This window comes from Hemitrygon akajei, chromosome 2, assembly GCF_048418815.1.
Source record: "Hemitrygon akajei chromosome 2, sHemAka1.3, whole genome shotgun sequence".
In the NCBI taxonomy this organism is placed as follows: Eukaryota; Metazoa; Chordata; class Chondrichthyes; order Myliobatiformes; family Dasyatidae; genus Hemitrygon; species Hemitrygon akajei.
The window spans coordinates 167559477-167581174 of NC_133125.1; the positions used below are offsets into that span (position 1 = coordinate 167559477).

The following is a 21698-nucleotide window of genomic DNA, read 5'->3' on the forward strand; positions in this document are numbered from 1 at the left end:
GTGTTATTTGGTCACACATAATATACAGTACTGTGCAAAAGTCTTGGGGTTACACAGTACTGTGTAATACTAGAATGTGGCCTCCAGACTTCAGAAGTAGACTTGAGTCATAGACATGATGCCTGTCCACTGAGTTTTGACCTACCAGGCCTGCAGCTGATATTAACACACATCCAGGTATCCTTGATGCTAAATAGGTTGATGTTGAGTAATGTGAGTTATGCAGAGGGAGACATCAGTAAATACAGTGGGTTGATACACCGACGTGGCCACAAGAAGTAGCAGGCCATGGTATTGGAAAGCTCCTCCCTGACAGCCTTTGAAACAACAGACCAAGTTGTCTGTAAGGATTTAACAATATACTTGGAAAGAGGTTGAGAAGTTTGTTGGTCAAATTTTATACATTTAATTTTTTTATTAGCAATTCCTCAGAGGGAGAATAGATCAAACCCCTGATTCCATCATCCCTTTGCTCCTTTTGTTGGAATATATCTGACTGTCTGTGACATGAAGGTTGGTGACGTTGTGTATAATGTAGAAGGCTGTTTGGTCACAACGGGATATAGAATAGGTTGCAAAGCTGGCCTGAGAAGAAGCAGATGGAGTTCAATCCAGAAAAGTGTGAACTGATACACTTTGAAGGATCAAAGTTGAAGACAGAGCACAAGGTTAATAGCAGGAATCTTGTTGATAGCATGGTTGAAAAGGCGAATAGTATGTTGGTCTTCATTAGTTAGGATCTGAGGGAGGTGGAATTGAACTCAAGAGCTGTGAGGTAATGTTGCAGCTCTATAAAACTCTGGTTGGACTGCACTTGGGGAATTGTCACCTCATTATAAGAAGGATATGGAAGCTTTAGAGAAGGTGCAGAGGAGATCTATTAGGATTAGAGAGCATGTCTTATGAGGAAAAGTTGAGTGAGCTAGGGCTTTTCTTTTTGGAGTGGAAGAGGATGAAGGGCAACTTAAGATTCATAGATAAGAGAGTGGACAGCTAGCGCCTTTTCCCCGGGGTGGCAGTGAGCAATATCTGAGGACATCTGTTTAAGCAGAGTGGAGGAAAGTTTAGGGAAGATGTCAGAGGTGAGTTTATTTATACAGAGTGGTGGGTGCCTGGGATACACCACTAGATGTGGTGGTAGAGGCTTGTACATTAGGGGCATTTAAGATAGGCACATGAACGAAAAAATGAAGGGTCTGAAGCTGTGTAGGAATAAATGTGAGATCAATCATGCAGGTTTAAAGGTTAGCATAGCATTATGGCTGAAGGGCATGTACTGTGTTGTGCTGTTCGATTTTCTAAGTTTCTTAGTACTGTATTGTGTCAGTGCCCAACCTTCTGCTGGTAACTTTCTTCATTGTCCTATCCCTCTTGGGGCTTAAAAATTTAGCCACACTTTCCTCCTAATCCCGTGCCTTCTGAGTTTCTTGAGCAATCTGTTCCCTCGCAGGGTTTTTCGGAGACTTGCTCTCACTCATCTGCCAAAACTTCTCCATGGTGGACATGATCATGCTGCTTCACGGCCAGTTCCAGCCACTGCAGCGCATCCAGCCTCAGCTCAACCGATTCTTCCGGGAGCAGTACCTCAACAACCAGGAGCCTACAGAGCAGAACATCCGGGTAAGGAGATGCCAGGCTGAGGGAGAGGGGCTGCACCCACTCACTAGGCTCTCCCTCCTAAAATGCTAGGATGCCACATAGTCAGTAATGAAGAATAGTCAGTAGTGGATTATTGGCAGCCAATAGTCCAGCTTCTCAGGGATGAGGATGGTCTAAATGAGGATGAGAGATGATGATGGTGTGCAAGGTGAAAAGAAGCTTGTTGAATGTATAACCAGAGACTTTGCCAGGGCAGAAATGACTGATACAAGAGTATAATTTTAGGGTGATTGGAGGGGGGTGTCAGAGGTAAGTTTTTCATAGAAAGAGTATTAGGTGTGTGGAATGCCCTGCCAGGGATGATGTTAGAGGCAGATACATTAGGGACTTTTAAGAGACTCTTAGATAGGCACATGGATAATTTTTTAAAAAGGGGGGGTTATGTAGAAGGGAAGTTTGATTTTAGGGCAGATTAAAAAGTTGGTCAGCACGACTTTAAAGGGCTTGAACTGTGCTGTAATGTTCTATATTTTGTAAATAAGACCTTAACTGGTCCATCAGTATGGTTTCACTGGAAGAGAATAAAAAGGATAAGGAGGAGATGGATCTTGGACACAGGTTTTAAATCCTTATCAAACCCTGGGATAGTGCCCCTCCCTCCCTCACTGGGCTCCATGTACCTAGGAATCATCTACATCTTGGAATCTAAATGGGGGTTCAGGTGGTTTAATGCAGATGTTCCCAACCCGGGGTGCACGGACCCCTTGCTTAATGATATTGGTCCATGACATTAAAAAAAGGTTGGTAACTCCTAGCTTAATGGATATCTGGGTGTTACCTATGTTCTGGAAACTTAAAAGGGTTCAAGTTGCTTATATATTGAATAATAGGTACCAGAAAGTTGGGTGCAGGCTGCCGTCTAATTGAGGGACTCAGATTGTTTTTTATACGTCGAGTATGTCATACTTATTGTTGCCCTGGAGTGTGCTACAAACCAGAATTTAATTGGAGAATTCAGTTTTCCTGCAGAGTTCATGAAATCTCTTTTCTTTTGTTCAGGCATCAACGAACGTGTTGATAAATGGTCTGGAGGAGTACATCCATGAAAGTTTTGTAAGTACGAAACAAGCTATTGGAGTAGTAGTTTGGAGTTACTTTGAAGCCAGATTGTTATTCAGGATGGACAGTTGCCTTGTGCAGATGTGAATTTGCTCTTCTAACTCAGTTTTTAAGCCTTTCTTCCCCTCTTGAGACCTGCAATTTGCCTCGTCCTAGAAACCAGTTTTAAAGGTTTGTGGTTGATGCCATTTCTGTCTCCCAGGTGAGCCATCTGCCCTGTCAACTGCATATAAGAGGTTGTCAATTTCAATGCACGGCAGAGGACAGAAGCCGACCGCTGGGTGGTACAGGTGGTAGAACTGCTGTCCTGCAGCACTGAGACCCTAGTTCAATCCTGACATTGGCTGTTATCTGCCTGGATGTCACACGTTCTCCCTGTGACCACATGGGGTTTCCCAGAGATGCTCCAATTTCCTTCCACATACAGGTTGGTGGGATAATTGGCCACTGTAAGTTCCTCCTATGTAGGTGAGAGACAGAATCTGGGAGGAGTTGATGAGTGTATGGGGAGAATAATACAATAGGATTGCTGTAAACTGCGTGGTTATAAACACAAAAGATTCTGCAGTTGCTGGAAATCCAAAATAACACGTACAAAATGCTGGAAGAGCTCAGAAGGTCATGCAGCATCCATGGAAAGGAAAAAGCAGTTAATGTTTCAGTCCGAGACCCTGGTCAGACTTTGAAGATGTGTTTCCCTGCTGTATCTCTTAAGACTTGCACTGTGAGGTTACCTAAAGTCTAGACACTGGATGAGAGCAACAAATATTCTTCCCCAAAGGTTGACCCTTTTGGTTTTCAACAGTTACTATTAATGATTCTGTCTGTACGTTCCATATCTATCTAACTGCTGGAGGATTGTATGGTAGTATTCGTATTCCTTGATAAAAGTTCTGGGGTGCTAACATCTCCTGTAATTTAGAGCGAGTGCCTTGTATCCACAGAGCCATGAGAGAGCATGTGCAAAGGAGGCAGGGTTGTCACAGCCCTTACTCTGTGGACACCTATAGTGGTTTAGAGGCCATTGCAGAGCTTGGATTGTTATCTAGCAAACAGGTTGCCTGATCATCTTATCTGACTCTTCTTATCTGCCCTTCTAGTCGTCTGTTGTAGTGCGTGATGATGTGGATATAACGCGAACAAACTTGGACTTCCTGCGGGAGCAATTCAACAGGATAGCCACCCACATTCTCCAGTGCACTGGTACGTACCAAGTTGGGTTCTGCCATCACAGTCACTGAATATTGCTTTTGTTCTGGCTGGCGGAGTGGTACTGCGGGTGGAGACACCGCTTCGCAGTGCCAGAGATCCGGGTTTGATTCTGACCTCTGGTGCAATTTGATGATTTCTTCATCACAGTGGTAAGCACAAAGTTTTACAGATCCAGCAATCTAGGTTCAATTCCCGCTGCTGTCTATGAGGAGTTTGTACATTCTCCCTGTGACCCCATGGGTTTCCTCCAGGTGCTCTGGCTTCCTCCCACAGTCTGAAGGCGTACTGGTTGGTAGGTGAATTGGTCATTGTAAGTTGTCCTGTGATTAAAGTGGGGGTTGATAGGTGGTGTGACTCGAGGGGCCAGAAGTGCTAGCTTACTCCAGTATAACAGTGGGTTTCCAATTCGTGCTCCATTTACCTCCCACTTCCTAAAGGTGTGCAGGTGGGTAGGTTAATTAGTCACTGCAAATTGTCTCCAATGAATAGGTAGAAAAGTTGGGAGCAGAGTTCATGAGAATGGGGGAGGGGTGCAGGAAGAGAATAAAATAAGTGGTTAGTGTAAATATTGGTGGTTAGAATGGGTTTGATGGGCCAAAGAGCCTGTTTCCATGGTGTATGACTTTCTATGACTTGTTTCTGGATTATCTTTGACAGGCTGCTCGAAGTCCTGTGTTCTTTTTCCAAGTACTTGTTAATGGAATTCCTGACAGACAATCATCTAGGTACCTAAGGGCTGGGAGATTTCTATCTTTACCAGAGCAACTCACCAGAGCCTGGTGAATGGCAATTGGGAGAGGATAGTCACCCTGGAAATCCCACCCATCAGTCCCCGCGGACCCAGGGTTAGACAGCCAAAAGCTGTCTGTGGGTGCTTAGTGTAATCAGTAGGTCAGATAATATTTGGCCCCTATGCCAGCATGTTTATAAACTCATTTTCACACACCAGTACTCTTCTCTGTCACTCTTGTCCTCACAGATGCCACATTCGGTCACCGACTTCTGGAGCTGTGTAATCAGGCGCTGTTCGAGTGCTTGGCTCTGAATCTCTACAGTCTCCAAGGGGAGCAAAGTGCGCTGACCAACGTGATCAATGACAGGATCGTAAGTAAACTTGTATGACAAAGCGGAGAGAGTGGGATCCAGGCCGGCATCAGCCTTGCTGGTTATTTAAGCCTTTCACTCAGTTTGTTGGGAAACCTCTTCCTACCAATAACCCAAAGCCTTTCCACCAACATAGTTCAAAGTAAATTCATTATTAAAGTACGTTTATGTCACCATAAAATATTCATTTTTGCAGATATTCACAGTAGAACAAAATACTGTAGAATCAATGAAAAACTACACACAAAGACTGACAAACAGCCAATGTGCAAAAGAAGACAATCTGTGCAAATACAATAATTATAAATACATACTGAGAACATGAGTTGTAGAGTACTTGAAAGTGAGTCCATAGTTTATGGAATCAGTTCAGTGATGAGATGAGGAGTCTGATTGTTGAAGGGTAATAACTGTTCCTCAACCTGGTAGTGTGGTTCCTAAGCCTCCTGTACCTCCTTCCTGATGGCAGGAGTAAGTAGAGAGCATGTCCTGGATGGTGGGGTCCTTGATAATGGAGGCTGCTATCTTGTGGCAGCGTTCTTTGTAGATGTGCTCAATGGTGTGGAGGGCTTTATTCTCAAACATCCATCAAAGGTGTTTAATGGAGCACTCTCCACTTGCCTGGATGAGTATAGCACCACTGATGTTGAAGTTCGGCACCATGTGGGGCAAAGCAGCCCAGTTGATTGGTACCTTGTCCACCACCCTAAACATTTACTCCCTCCACCACATCCATTAATGTGTACCAAATACAACTTGCACTGCAGTTACAAACACGAAACCTGCAGATGCTGGAAATTCAAGCAACACACACAAAATGCTGGTGGAACACAGCAGGCCAGGCCACCAGCATTTTGTGTGTGTTGCTTGCACTACAGTTACTTGGGCTGCTCCCAACATCTGACCTCTACCACTCGAGGACAAAGGCAAGTATCTGAGATGAGAATACCTTGCCTTGGAGGATCATAAATCTGAAGTATTCACTACCCTGGGTGACCTTGGGGATAGTCAACAAGCTGATATATTTTTGCTCCTGGGGTGGACTGGACAGATCTAGACGGTTTTGTTGGGATTGGAATTTTATAGTAGGATTCAGGAGAATTAACAAGGTTGATCACTGAATGGCCAAACACACTTGGGAATTCCTTCGCACTATCTGCCAAAAGTGGAATTTCCTAACAGCCAAAATTTTTAATTCAATCCCCCTTCCTTTTTCCTAACACTGCCTGGTATGGGAACTGTACCTCCCTTAATCGCAGGACTCTGCAGAGAGTGGTGCAGACAGCCCAGCACATCTGTAGTTGTGAACTTCTCATGATTCAGGGCATTTACAAGGACAGGTGTTTAAAAAGGGCCCGTAGGATCATTGGGGACCCGAGTCACCCCAACCACGATCTATTCCAGCTACTACCATCCGGGAAACGGTATCACAGCTTAAAAGCCTAGACAACAGGTTCCAGGACAGTTATCTTACACCAGGCCATCAGACTGATTAACTCACGCTGATTTGAGTATACTCTATATTACATTGACTGCTCTATTTATTATAAATTAGTATGATTGCACATTGCACATTTAGATGGAGACGTAATGATTTTTACTTATGTTTGTGAAGGACGTAAGAAATGAAGTTAATTCAATTCCGGCATGTCAGTCTGTGGCCTGCTTTTTTGCCGTGATGAGGCCATTCTCAGGGTGGAGGAACAACACCTGATTTTCCATTTGGGTAGATGCCAACATGATGGCATGAACACTGATTTCTCCTTACAGTAAAAAAATTTCCCCCTCTCCTTCCATTCCCCACTCTGGCCTCTTTGCCTCTTCTCCTCACCTGTCTAGCACCTCCCTCTGGTGCCCCTCCTTCCCTTTCTCCCGTGTTCCACTCTGCCCTCCTATCAGATTCCAGCCCTTTACCTTTCCCACCCACCTGGCTTCACCTATCATCTTCTAGCCAGTCCTTCTCCTCCTGCCCCCCCACCCACCTTTTTAGTCTTGATATTTTCCTTTCCAGTCCTGAAGAAGGGTCTTGGCTGTTGAATGTTTATTCCTTTCTATTGATGCTGCCTACCTGTTGCGTTCCTTCAGCATTCTGTCCATGTTGCTCTGGGAGTTCAGTGCCCTGTTTAGGTTCCTGTATCATTGTTCCCCTTGCTCTGATCTCTTGGAAGCTGCCACCACATCTGTTCTCCTTCACTAGTGCCCCCCACCCACCATTCTCCGTTTACACAGGCAGCAGATGTTTGCCCTTAGTAATCTAATCTCTCCTCCCATTCCCCCCCCCCCACTCTCCGCCTGCCCAGCGCCGAATGTCGGTGGATGTGAACCCCTCACTGGTGAACTGGCTGACCACCATGATGGCGATGCGGCTGCAGGTGATCATGGAGCACATGCCGGTGACGGAGGAGCAGATTCTACAGTATGTCAGGAGGAGGGAATCTCAGCAACAGGAGGCTGAGACACAGCAGGTGAGTGGGGAGCTGGTTGATGATGAAGCGTGCCATGTTGCATCCCACTGCTGTGTACTTGGGAATGAGGCTTAGTCCCCTGAAGGATTGCAGTGCCTTAGATTTTTTTTGTTGCGGAATGATTTATCAATCTACTGCTTCTTAACTAGATTCTACTGATAATCTGTTTACCATCTTGCTGACCTAACTCCCTGTACTCTGCAGGAGAGTCTCTATTGGAAGCTGGCTCTTTTGCACCTTACTCTGTAAAGAAGGTTTGCATCAAAGTTATAACACCAGCATATATTGGATAGACCCAGCAAGCCGGGCAGCATCTATAGTGGAGGAAAGGGGAAGCATGCTACAGAAGGGTCCAGGACCCTAAGGCACTGGCTGTTTCTCTCCACAGATGCTGCCTGGCCTGCTGAGTTATCAGCGCTATCCATTTCTATTTCACATGCAGTAAGTGTTGCAGATCACACAGTGCTAGAGAAACTCAGCAGGTCAGACAACATCTATGGAAGGAATAGTCAGGCCTAGCCCCTTCATTAGGACCTGATTATTCATCTGATGAAGAGTCTCTGCCTGAAATATCAACTGTTTACTCCTCTCCGTGGATGCTGCCTGACTTGCTGAAAACCTGAGTGTTTACAGCTTTTTGTTTTTAGTTCAGTTTTCCAGCATCTGCTGTTTTTATATATATTGTTATTTATTGCAAATGTTGAAAATTTGAAATGAAAGCAAAGTGCTAGGAATGAACAGCAGATCAGGCAGCATCTGTGGAAAATGAGACCATTTGCGATATAGATCAAGAGCCCTTCTTTAGAACTAAGAAAGAGATTGTGTACTTGTACCTCTCTCAGCAGGTGCTGGCTGACCTGCTAAGTGTTACCAGCATTTCCTGTTTTTATTTCAGCATCTAGTTTCGTTTGTATGTTCCATTTACTGCCTGAAGATGATCAGAAGCACTGAGAGGCATTTATTGTGTAAGCCCCACCTCCTTCGCAATTGCATGAGGATGGTTGCCTCCAGCAATGTTTCTTCTTGCATTATTCAGATCTTTTGTAGCTGTGTCAGCTGCCCAGCTCATGAGAGGAATTCGCTCTTTAAAACCCACAACTGCTCCTCTTGGAGTCACAAAGTGCAGAAATGGGCCATTTGGCCAGTCAAGTCCATGAGGACCATCAGTCACCCATTTACACTAATCCTACATTACGCCCATTCTCCACACATTCCCATCAACTCCACCCAGGTTCTCCCACTGACCTGCACACTGGGGCCAATCTACAGCGGCCAATTTACCTGACAACCCACGCATCTTTGGGATGTGGGAGGAACCCATAGGGAGAACGTGAAAACTCCACATGGCATTCGAGGTTAGGGTTGAATCCAGGGTGCTGGTGCTTGAGGCAGTGGCGCTGCCCAAGTTCAAAGTATATGTATTATCAGAGTACGTATATGCTACTTAGAGATGCATTTTTTGCTGGCATTTGCAGGGGAAATAAATGAACTACAATAGAGTTTGTGAAAGTAATTCTACATAAGCAGATAAACACTGACCAACTGAAGACAAACTTTGCAGATAAAATAATACTGAGAACATGAGTTGTAAAGAATTCTTGAATGTAGAGTCAGCAGATTGTAGAATCAATTCAGTATCGAGTGAAGTTATCCACACTGGTTCAGAACCCTGATGGTTGTTGGGTAATAACTTCCTGAACCCCCTGGTGTGGGACCTAAGGCTTCGGTACCTCCTGCCCGATGGTAGTAGTGGGAAGCAGACATGGTCTTAGATGGTTTGGGGTCTTTGATGATAGATGCTGCTAGAGCTCGATGTAAATATGCTCAATGATGGGAAGCTTTCCCTCGCATTACTATCCGTCACGTTCTCTAGACTTTTCCCATTCCTGGGCATTGGTGTTTCCATACCAGGCCATGTTGCAACCAGTTAGAATTCTCTTCACTGTGCATCTATGGAAGCTTGACAAAGATTTTGGTGACATGCCGAATCTACACAAACTTCTAAGAAAGTAGAGGCACTGCCATGCCTTCTTTGTGAAGACACTTGTGTGCTGGTCCCAGGACAAATCCTCTGATAACAGTTGGATGGCTGCTAAAGATGTCCTAAAAGCTTTGTTATAGGACTTGTTCTTGAGCATCTGCACTTGATAACCTCCAGTATGACTAATGATAGAATCTGGTCAGATGAAGCACCCTGTGCTACTACTGAAGGTACATAGAAGGCTACGGACACAATCGGGGTAAAAGACAGCAGGATGTGATGGGCTGGAGGGCTTTTCACTTATCTCCAGTCACATAATTGATGTTGATGGCACTTTTTTTCAGAGTGTCCCAGAGGAACACGTGGAGGATCATCCAATGGAATCTGAAGAGAGTGTGCAGGAAGTGCCACAGGTAATGGGAACCACCATGAACCATCCCCACACTGTGTCGACTCTGTCCCCTGCCTCACCGCACTCTCTCCATTTTGAAAGCATGAAAGTGAATTTCAAACTGGTTTGCCTCCTTGTTCCCTGAGGAGTTGTAGCTCCACTATGTAAGCCAGCCCGGGTAACCTTCTCATACCCCATTACATCCCTGAGCCTTTAGCCCAGGGCACCTGGCAGCAGCAAAGTGGCACAAATCGTTCTTGGGCTGTGAACAAAAGGACAGTCACAGTCCCGAGTATTTACCTGCCGGCAAAGGCTGTATGCAACTACAGTGCATAATCTGTATTTATTAACAAGCTGATTAGAAAATTTCTTCACACCCTCCAACACTTAAAGAAAAACTGAATAGATTAGGACTTTATTAATTGGGATATAGAAGACTGAGAGAAGATTATTTGATAGTTATACAAAATTATGAGGGGTATAGATAGGGTAAATGCAGACAGGCTTTTTCCACTGAAGTTGAGAGGTAAAAAGTTTAAGGGGAACTTGAAGGGAAACTTATTCACTCAGAGGATCATGAGAGTGTGGAACAACCTTCCAGCACAAGTGGTGCATGTGAGCTTGATTTTAACGTTTAAAAGAAGTTTAGATAGGTACATGGACAGTAGGGCTATGGTCCCAGTGTAGGGCAATGGGAGTGGGCAGATTAAATGGTTCTGCCTGGACTAGATGGGCTGAATGGCCTGGTTCTGTTCTGTACTTAGACTTATGATTTAGATTCATTTAAATTGGAAACAACTCTAACTGTCCCAGTAGGCACTTGCTGTGTTAATCGCACCGTCACTCTCTTGCCCTCCCCCCAGCCCTCAATGCCTAGGTGATTTTGGTGCTTGTCTGCACATTTAAATCCTCTCAATGACTCTGCTTCTACACTCTGAATCCGGATTTATTATCATTGACTTAGGTGATGTAAAGTTTGTTGTTTTGTAGCAGCAGTACAGTGTTGAGACATAAAATTGCTATAAATTGCAAAATAAGCAAATCATACAAATAAAAATGAATTGAGAAGTCATGTTCATGGGACTATGGACTATTCAGGAATAAGATGGTGGAGATGAAGAAGCTGTATGTTTCATATGGTGAAAGTCACTGGTGATGGATGCCTTGAGGCAGTGCCTCTTAAAGATATTCTGCTGGTAGGGAGGCAGTGTGTTCTAGCTACTGGCTTGGTGAAAGATGTCTACCTCAGATCCTGTCTAAATCTCTTGCCTCTTACCCTAAATCTGTTTCCCTGAGTTTTATTTACCTCTCATATGGTAAATTTCCTGCAGACTATCCTCTGGGCACATTTTATTGACTTAGATCAAGAACCTTCTCAACTGCCAAGACAAACAGGCATAACCTCTCCAGTGCCTTGTTGTAGTGTTCTCAAGAAGGCAATGTCCGTCATTAAATTTGAGGCACCATGGTCACATAGTGTGATGCTTTCACAGCATGGGGCATTCTGGGGCTTGGAGCTCAATTCCTCCAACATCTGTAAAGAGTTTGTACATTCTCACTGTAACCACATGGGTTTCCCTCCTGTGGTTTCTTTCCACAGTCCAAACATACCAGTTAGTAGGTTAATTGGTCATTGTAAATTGTTCTGAGATGGAGGCTTATGTTAAATTGGTGGGTTGCTGGGCGGTGCTGTGCTGTATCTCTAAATTTAAAAAAATACTAAATAAATGAAGGACCCTCGCCATCGAGAACACACCCTTTTCTCATTACTACCGTCATGAAAGATGTACACAAGCTTGAAGGCCTACACTCAATGTCCTTCCCCTTTGCTATCAGATTTCTGAACAATCCATGAACATTCTTGCTATTCCTCTTGAAATTAGATTTTAGTGATTTTTTTTTGTTGGAACTTTTAATAATTTTTCTTTATCTTACAAGGTACTGCTGCCACAGAAAAACAAATTTCATGACTTGTCAGTGACAATAAACCTGATTCTGATTCTCTGTGTTCGGGGAAGTAGTAGAGACTACCTCATTGAAAATGGTTAAGACACAGTCAGATATTATTCCATATAAGAGGAATTAATGATTACGGGGAAATGGCAGGTACATGGAGCTGGGTCAATGGCCAAATCATCGATGAATGGCGTAGCAGGCTCAACCTGCCAGATGGCCAGTTCCTGCTCCTATTTCTTATGTTCCCCCTGTCTTTGCCATCAGAGGAAGGACTCAACAGCTTCTCCTGCTCCAGCCACCACCGCGGAGGAGGTGATGTCGACAGAGCCGGTGGCGTCCATGGGTGCAGACACAACACAGAGGGAAGGAGCGGAGGCAGAGCCTTGGGTGGCTGCTGTTCCACCGGTGAGTTGTGTAGTAACTTAGTTTCTTAGTACTCTGTACCCTCTGGAAGTGTGCACCATCCTAATTGGATTTATTAGTGACTGATAGTTTTGATCATATATCTAAGAACATAGAACGGTACAGAACAGGCCCTTCAGCTTACAATGTCTGTGATGGGTACAATGCCATATTAAACTAAGCCTTTTCTGCCTACACATGATATAGATGCCTCCCTACCCTACATATCCGTGTGTTTGTCTAAAAGTCTTTTAAATGCCACTATGTACCATCCCTTGCAGCCTGTTCCAAGCAACTGCCACTCTTAAAATGAAAATTTGCCTTGCACATCTCCTTTAAACTTTGTCCCTCTCGGCTTACATGTGTTTCCTCTAGAACTTGGCAGTTCCACCCCAGAAAAAGATTCTGTGTTTTTCTCGTCCTCTCATAATTTTATAAACTGGCATCTCCTTTCAACCTCTGATACTGCAGTGAAGTCAAACTTGTCTAACTTCTTCCAATTACTCATACCCTGTAACCCAGGCAGCGTACTGGCAAATCTCTTCTTCACCCTTTCCAAAGCATCCACATCCTTTCTGTAACGGGGTGATCAGAATTACAAGCACTGTTCCAAGTGCATTCTAGCTAAAGTTGCAGCATGACTACCTGACTTCGATACTCATTCCCTCTGCAATGAAGGCAAGCATACTGTATGGCTTTCTTACCACCCTATCTACTTGTCTGGCCACTTTAAGGAAGCTATGGACTTGGACCCAAGACAGTTTCCCTCCACATACTCCACCTAACCCGGCTATAATTGTGGAGACCTCTGTGTCCATGCCACCTACTGCCATGATGAAGCCAAATTTAGGTTGGCGGAGCAACACTCATATTCCATCTGAGTAGCCTCGAACCTGATGGCATCAACATCAATTTCTCTAACTTCTGGTAATTACCCCCCCCCCCCCCACCTTCATTCTCTATGCTGGTTACCCTCTCACCCTTTGTCTTCCCCTCACCTGCCTGCCATCACGTCTGATTCCCCTCTTGTATTTCTTCATTGGACCACTGCCCTCTCTCTATTAGATTCCTCCTTCATCCCCTTTTCCACCTATCTCCTCCCAGCTTCTTGCTGCAGCAACTTCACCCACCCACCTTTCCCCTCATCTGGTCTCACCCATCACCTGCCTTCTACTTGCTTTGGTTTCTGCCCCTGTCCTTTCCAGTTCTGATGAAGGGTCTGAGCTTGAAATGTTGACTGTTTATGCCCCTCCACAGAAGCTGCCTGACTTGCTGAGTTCCTCCAGCATTTGTATGTGTTACCTATGCCATTCTCCTCTTTGCAAGAGAAAAGCACCCTAGTTTACTTAATTTGATTCTGTCAGAATGGCTCCCTGAAGAATGCCTTCAATGTATCTCGCAGTCCATTTGTGTGATGTGGGTAGTGGGTCACTAATTGACCCCGGAATTGTGGTCTTTTGTGAGTGACGAAGAGTGAGAGTATCTTGATGGTTTTCTCTTGCAGGAGTGGGTGCCTGTCATCCGGCAAGATATCCAGAGCCAGAGGAAGATGAAACCTCAGCCACCTCTCAGTGATGCCTACCTCAGCGGCATGCCAGCCAAGCGTCGAAAGGTAGATAACTCCTCCCTGACCCTATCCGTCATCCATTGGCTCCTCATTCCACCATGGAACATTGTTTCTTAGTTAATCTGGAAGGTATCGCAGGAGATGGAGAAAGGGGAAGGTTGAATAGGTTAGGACTTTATTCTCTGGATCACCTGAGATGATGGGAGATCTTACAGTGGCACACAAAGTTATCACGGGTATAGATAGGATGAATGCTTGCAGGGCTTTTCCCTTCAGTTTTGCGTGAGACTAGAACGAAAGATAATGGGATTAGGGTGAAAAGCGCAATATTTCAGGGGAACCTGAGGGGCATCATCTTCACTCAGAGGGTGGTGCAGTGTGGAATGAACTGCCAGCAGAACTGGTAGGTGCAGGTTCAATTGTAACATTTAAGAGGAGCTTGGATAGGTATGCGGATGAAATGAGACTGGGCAAAAGATCGGGTCAGCACAGACTAGATGGGCTGAAGGGCCTTTGTGTGTTGTAGTGCTCTACGATACTAAGCAAAGTTGAAATTGATAGTCGAGGTGTGAAAGTGCCAAGTAGTGACTACTTTCAGCCACCTTTCCTGTGACATCAGGTGCTCCCAGCTCCCCACCATCAACATCCAAGGTGTCACCATTGATATGGAGCCTAACTGGACATAGTGAACTTGTACTAGTTGAATCAAAAACCGAATAGTTGAAGGGAATTGTTTTTTTTTAACTTAGTTGGGTGGAACTTCAGGCTTTTTTATCTCCTGCCCGATGGTAGCTGTTAGACAGTGGTATGGTCCCAATGGTGGGGATCCTTGACAATGGATGTTGCCTTCTTAAGGCAGTGACTCCTGTTGATACTAATGGTTGAGAGGGATGTGCCTCATGACTGTAGAATATTAAAGATTTCTTCAGCATTTTGTTCTGAAGTCATCTGCAAATTGTCAGCAAGTTCAGGCAGTGCTTTGGCTTATCAGCAGGTATACCAAATTATGAGGGGGGCTAGATAGGGTAAATGGTAAGAACCTGTTTCCACTGTGGAGGTGTTGAAGATGAAGGCGCATTGCTTCTGTCTGAGATGTAGGAGGTTTGGAGAGTATCTGAAGGAGAGTGAGGTTGGAATCTAGAAACAACTGCATTGAGGAGGTGCTGGAGACAGAGATTCAGAACACTTAAGAAGCATCTCAGTAAGCTTTTGAATCACGAAGGAGAGAAGCTGCACTTCTCTGACCCCAAGGCGCTGCCTCTGCTCACGATATGTAGATAGTTAGAAATGCTGGGCAACCCGCAGCCTCAGTTCGTTGTTGGCCGGGGTCCAATTGCTGGAGATGGTGGCGTGATGACAGGTCTGAATACTAGTGTTAAAACTTGACGCCAGCTAAAGGGGCAGAAACAGACATCATAGACACACAGCAGTGCACAAAACACTGGAGCAACTCAGCGAGTTAGGCAGCATCTATGTAAGGAAGTGTACAATCATCCTTTTAGGTTGCCGTGTACTACCTTGAGATTTATTTTCTTGCAACCATTTACAGGAAAAAAGAGAAATAAAATAGAAATCACAAAAACACCACACATGGACAGAAACTGTCAAACAACCAGTGTGCAAAAGAAGACAAACTGTGCAAATAAAGTTATACTGAGACCATGGATTGTAAAGAGTGCTTGAAGTGAGTCTGTAGGTTGTAGAATTTATTCACAGTTGTGCTGATGAAGTTATCCACATCAGTTCAGGATCCTGATGCTTGTGAGTAATAACTGTTCCTGCATCTGGTGATGGTGGACCCAAGGCTTCTGTGCCTTCTGCCCAATGGTAGTAGGGAGAAGAGAGCATGTCCTGGATGGAGGGGGTTTTGATGGTGGATGATGCATTCTTGTGGCAATACTCCTTATAGATGTGCTCATTGATGGGGAAGGCTTTGTCCATGATGCACTACTTGTATCCACCAATTTCTGTAGCCTCCTCTGTTCCAGCGCATCGGTGTATCCATACCGGGCCATGATGGAACCAGATTGGATGCTCTCCAGTGTGCACCTTTAGGGGTTTGTTAAGTTTTTGGTGACATGCCAAATCTACACAAACTTTCAATGAAGGCAGAGGAGCTTTTGTGTCTTATTTTGTGAGGTGGTCCCAAGACGGATCCTCTACGTTAATGCTAAGGAATTTAAAGCTACTGACCCTCTCCACCTCTGTTACCCAGAAAGCTTGTCTCTCAACCCACCTGCACAACCAACCCTTCCACAAGTGTCCACAATGGGACACGGTCTATCAGGTGGAAGAGTGTGGAAGTCTCTTCAGGGAGCCATTCTGCCTGGGGACCCTGGTTGCATCCTGGATATGGTGTGGGTGCCCCAGGCTTCGAGTGCCTCCCACCTGACCTCTCTATCTGTTACAGACAATGCAGTGTGAGGGTCCGCCACTCTCGCTGGCTGACGCCGTGGGTAAAGCCGCAAAGGCCGCCGGGGTCAAGCCGCTCACCAGTGCAGAGAGCCTGGCCAGAGACCTAGAGAGGACTGAGGCACAGGAGGCCTACAGGCAACAGGTAGTGTACTGTTATCTTAATTTCCAGCTTCCACAAGGGGGGAGGGAGGGGGGAAAGGAATAAGGAAGAGATGTGGGTGGGAGGGGAGAGGGTGCCCCCGTTGTGTTTAAACTAAAACGATTCATCTCTATCCCCACTCACTCCTTCCCTCCCCCTCCCTCTCTGCTCTCCCACTCCATCTCCACGCTCGCCCCTCCCTCTTGCTCCCCATTACTCCCTTCCTGTTCTCTGCCCCCACCCCTCATTTGTTTCAGTCTGTTCCTGTGCTAAAAGTAGCAGGGGACAGCCCATTCAGCTGGGTATCAGTAAGCAGGCAGCAATAGCACAGACGGGCAAACTGGAGGGGAGGATGAAGAGGGGTGATTAATGTCAGTGAGGATGCAATGCAGGAGGGCACTGCAGCACAGCCTCCTTCTCTCATACCATCCCATTGTGGAGCCTTTGGGAAGGGGCAGAGCAGAAGCTGTGTACTGCGATGTAGGCGAGATACAGTGAAAAGCGTTTCTTTACATGTCATCCAGTAGATCATTTCGAAACACAAAGGGAAAAGCAATAACAATGCAGAATATAGTGTTGTAGTTGCAGGGAAAGGGCAGTGTAGGTAGACAAATAGATCAAGAGTCCATCATAGAGGACTGTTCAAAAGTCTGATAACAATGGTATAGGAGCTGGCCTTCAGTCTGGTAGGCTTGCTCTCAGGCTGTTGTATCTAATGTCCAATGGCTGGTGTGGGAGGAGAGATGGGTGGGAGGGATCTGTGATTATGTTGGCTGCTTTTCTAAGGCAGCGAGAAGTGTAGACAGAATCTCTGGAGGAGAGTCTGGTTAGCGTGATGGACTGGTTTCTGTTTACAATCCCTTGTGGTCTCGGGCAGTGCATTTGCCATACATGCCGTCATGTATCTGGATTGGATGCTTTTTATCATGTGTCTGTAAAAATTGGTGAGGGTTATTGGTGATTAAACCGTAAGTGCTAAAAACACTCAGCAGGTTAGGCAGCATCTGCGGAGGGAAGAGCAGTATTGATATTTCACAATAGCCAAAAGCAGGGGATAAACCTGAAGTGTTGGCTGTGCCTCTGTTCCCCCACCCCTGCCGATGCTACCCATCTGCTGAATGTTTCAAACACATTATACCTGAGCCCAATCATCTTTCCTCCTCTCTTCCGGCAGATCCATTCCGACATCCAGAAGCGGATAAGAGAGGACCCCGAGTACAACCCCCAGCGGTTCCCGAACACGCATACCGCTTTCGAGGAGCGTTCCTAGTGCCAGCGGGGACCAACCTCTCTCCCTCCGTCTGAACCGGGCCTCGGGCTTCATCTAGCCTGTACCCTGCGTGAATTCGCTCGTTGTACGTGGTGTTTTAATTATTTCTCTCTGCCGGACTCTGGGTGTTGCACTTTCTCTTGTCACAAGCCTTGAATAAAGTACCACAGTCCAAAGCTGCACTGAAGCTTGACGAACTCGGCAGCCGATCCCCATTTTGCTGTGAATGGAAAGCTGCTCTTTGTGACCCTACTCTGCTCCTTTCCCACTAGCTGGTGGAAGGGAGCACCTCCCAAATTCTTGCACATCTCAAGGTACAAGGCACATCTAAGGTCCTGTCCACAGCAGCCATCCCGAGCTTCCCATCAAGTCATCACATGGATGAAAGAAAAATGGAGGGTTATGGGGTAGTGTGGGTTTAGTACTTTTTTTTAAGGATTATATGGGTCAGCACAACATGGAGGGCTGAAGGGCCTGTACTGTGCTGTAGTGTTCTATGGTTCTAAGTGAGATTGCAACTCTCCCATGTTGGCTGTCCTTGAATCTCAAATGGAAATGGACATGTTGTATTCCAGAGTGCAGTAAAGGAAGGGCTGCAGGAGGAAATTAGTGGGTGAAGTGCGATCTGCGGAGGGGAGGGATAATCGACATCTCAGGTCAAGACCCTGTAACAGGATTGAGTATGTAAGAGGAAATGGGAAAGGGGATGGTATTGTTAAGGCAAGAGCTGGCAAGCTTATAGGTGGATCCAGGTGAGGTAGGGGATGGAAGGGAGGTTGGAGACGGGTGGAGCTTGGAAGGGATTGGCAGAGACAACAAGACTGCAGATGGTGGAATCTGGTAAGGGGGGGTGAGGGGAACCACATACTGGAGGGATGTGGGTAAAGCTGGAACTATGGCAAGACTCAGGGGTTGGGGGCCTCAGGCTAGAGTGAGTGGGGATGATATGCAGATGGAACCTGGTTGAAGAATGGGAGGGGAACTGGGAAACAGAGGATTGGGGAGTATTAAAAAGCCCCCCCTCCCCCCGGCTTTTGTGAGGACCTGACTGAAGAAGAGAATATAGGACGGGACAGAAGGAAGTGTGGGTTATCTGAATTTGGAGAATTGAATTGTTATGCCATCGGGTTGTGGACTACCCCAGGTGCTGTTGTTCTTGTTTTTCTTTGAGGCCATAAGAGAGAGGAGCAAAATTAGGCCATCAGCCCATTAAGTCTGAGCCCTATCCAGCAATGGCTGCTTTATTTTTCAACTCCATTTCCCTGTCTTCTCCCTATCACCTTTCAATCCCATTACTAAATGTTTGGCAGTACCCTGAAGGACTGAAGACAGACTGACTTGTTGTAGGAATGACGAGGGGAGTTAAAATTATGCTTGGGTAGCCTGCAACCCATTGTTATGAAAGCTGAATTTTCATTCCTTCCCTCTGCTCTCCTCCCAGACTCATACACCTCTCCATCCACCTCTCTCACCATCTCCTTCCTCACCTATTATACCCACCCTCCCCATCTTCCACCCAGTTCCATCTGCCCACTATCCTCTTCCTGCCTTGTTCCACCCACTCAACCCTCCCTTACACTGATACAGGAAGTTTCCCCTCATCCCCAAAATGCGACCTGGATCTTGAACCTCCTCAGATGCTGTTAAAGTTCTTCCAGAGTTCTGTTCCTCTGGTGTGAAAGGACCTTACAATGTGTGGTAGTTCAGTCTTCTGTGCCACCTTCACTATGTCATGACAGTTCCAGAGCCAATGACAGGTCCCTCTGTTGATTGGCCCTGCCGTGAGACATCATGCAACTCAGAAAGAAGCCCTTTGGCCTACTGAGTCCATACTGATCATTAACCACCCACATACACTAATCCCACTATTTGCCCACACATTCCCAACAACTCTCCCTCTCCAGATTCTGTTTCTCGACTATACATTAGGGTCCATTTACAGCTGTCAATCAACCTACTGTCTTTGGGCGTGGGAAGAAATTGGAGTGCCTGGGGAGACCCACACGATCCCAGGAAGAAAGTACAGACTCTACACAAACAGTGCCGGAGATCAGGATCGAACCTGGGTCATTGGAGCACTACCAGCAGTGCCATCTCCTTGAAATGTTGCATACAGCCTCAATGCTTGGATGACAGCAACATGATCACTGTTTGAATAGAGCAGACAATAGAATCTCTCCAATGCAAACCAAATGCAGTTTCTCTGGAGAAATTGACTCCCAGGTGAATCCATGGTTGGCTTTATTGAATAATCTCAAGACAGCTGCAGAATATTGGTTCTGAGCCAGGTTTGTTACAAAGAGCAGGAGTATGGAGAAGTTGGGAAACACACACGGAAACAGGGCGAACATATAGATTCAACACAGCACCAGATGTCAGTATTGAACTCAGGTTTCTGGAGTTATGTGGCAGCAGCTCTACCCCCATGTCCTCCTCTTGGGCAGTGAGTTCTGGATCACAGTGCATCCTTTTCTCCCCTCAACATTCTCCTTTTCTCTTACCAACGAAGCTCAATCATTGGAAACACAGGAGACTGCAGATATGGAAATCTTGAGCAACACACTACAGAGGGAATATGGACAGTTGAAATTGCAAGTTGAGACCTTCACCTAGACTGGTTTCTGATGAAGGGTCTCGACCTGAAACGTTGACTGTCCATTTCCCTCCAAAGCTGTTGCTTGACCCTTTTGAGTTCCTCCAGTGCATTTGTGTGTAATTTCAATCCTTGTTTGTTAATTTATTGTCTGACTTGAGATGTAGGTTCTTTTTGAGTTAAATCAAATCAATCAATTCTCTGTTTGATTCTCTTCATTGTAAAAACAGAAACTACAGCCTTAGTTGGACCTTGCAGATCAGCGACCCCAGTATACAAACTTGTCAGTCTCCTTTGCTTTCCTACTCATGTTAAGAGACGATTGCAAGCTGTTAACACAAAAATAGGAGTAAAAGTAGGCAACTTGGTCACTCATGCCTGTCCTGCCATTCAGTATGGCTGATCCATTACTCCCCTTCTGTGCCAGATCCCCGGAGCACCGAATTGCTCGATCTTTCATACTCTTCTCGATCTCCATCTTAAATATATCTAATAGTCTGGCCACCAACATCCTTGACAGCAGAGAATCACTACCCCAACAGAAGAAAATTCTACACACCTGAGTTTCAAATGACCAGCGCCTTATTTTGAAGGTACATCTTTTTGTTCGTGACTCGCCAACATCCACCCTGCCAACTCGCTTATGATCTTGTGCTTGAATAAGGACACCTCTCATTTTCTGAACTTCCAAGGAAATAAGACCCAAATTGTCTCACTTCCCTTGAAAGGACAACCCTCTTTTATTATAGAAACATAGAAGATGTACAGCACAATACAGGACCTTTGGCCCACAAAGCTGTGCTGAACATGTCCTGTCCTTAGAAATTATGTAGGATTACCTATTGTTCTCTTATTTTTCTGAGCTCCATGTAGCTGTCTCTTAAATGACCCTGTCATATCCACCTCCACCATCACCAGTCACTGGCAGCCCATACCACAAACTCACCACTCTCTGCATAAAAAAACTTACCCATGACATCTCCTCTGTACCTACTTCCAAGCACCTTAAAACTGTGTCCTCTCGTGCAGCCCTGGGAAAAATCCTCTGACTATCCACATGATCAATGCCTCTCATCATCTTATAAACCTCTATCAGGTCACCACTTATCCTCCGTAGCTCCAAGGAAAAAAGACTGGAGTTCACTCAACCTATTCTCTTAAGGCGCACTCCCCAATCCAGGCAACATCCTTGTAAATCTCCTCTGCATCCTTTCTATACTTTCCACGTCCTTCCTGTAGTGAGGCAACCAGAACTGAGCACAGTACTCCAAGTGGGGTCTGACCAGGGTCTTATATAGCTGCACATTACCTTTCGGCTCCTAAGTTCAATTCCACGATTGATGAAGGCCAATACACCGTACGCCTTCTTAACCACAGAGTCAACCTGTGCAGCAGCTTTGAGGATCCTATGAACTCAGACCCCAAGATCCCTCTGATCATCCACACTGCCGAGAGTCTTACCATTAATACAGTATTCTGCTATCA

At 45.6% G+C, this 21698-nt stretch overlaps 1 protein-coding gene across 6 annotated transcripts in view; it reads left to right on the forward strand.

Moving 5' to 3' along the window:
* Nucleotides 1–17835, forward strand: part of LOC140718335 (large proline-rich protein BAG6-like) — a 127376-nt gene extending 109541 nt beyond the window's left edge. For all 6 annotated transcript variants that reach the window (XM_073031930.1, XM_073031922.1, XM_073031940.1 and 3 more), the window contains 10 exons: nucleotides 1451–1620; nucleotides 2659–2712; nucleotides 3819–3921; nucleotides 4910–5034; nucleotides 7335–7499; nucleotides 9825–9893; nucleotides 12092–12232; nucleotides 13734–13841; nucleotides 16207–16353; nucleotides 17525–17835. In XM_073031930.1, coding sequence (XP_072888031.1) covers nucleotides 1451–1620; nucleotides 2659–2712; nucleotides 3819–3921; nucleotides 4910–5034; nucleotides 7335–7499; nucleotides 9825–9893; nucleotides 12092–12232; nucleotides 13734–13841; nucleotides 16207–16353; nucleotides 17525–17620 — 1178 coding nt within the window. In that variant the 3' untranslated portion in view covers nucleotides 17621–17835. The remainder of the gene's footprint in view (nucleotides 1–1450; nucleotides 1621–2658; nucleotides 2713–3818; nucleotides 3922–4909; nucleotides 5035–7334; nucleotides 7500–9824; nucleotides 9894–12091; nucleotides 12233–13733; nucleotides 13842–16206; nucleotides 16354–17524) is intronic.
* Nucleotides 17836–21698: the final 3863 nt, after the last annotated feature.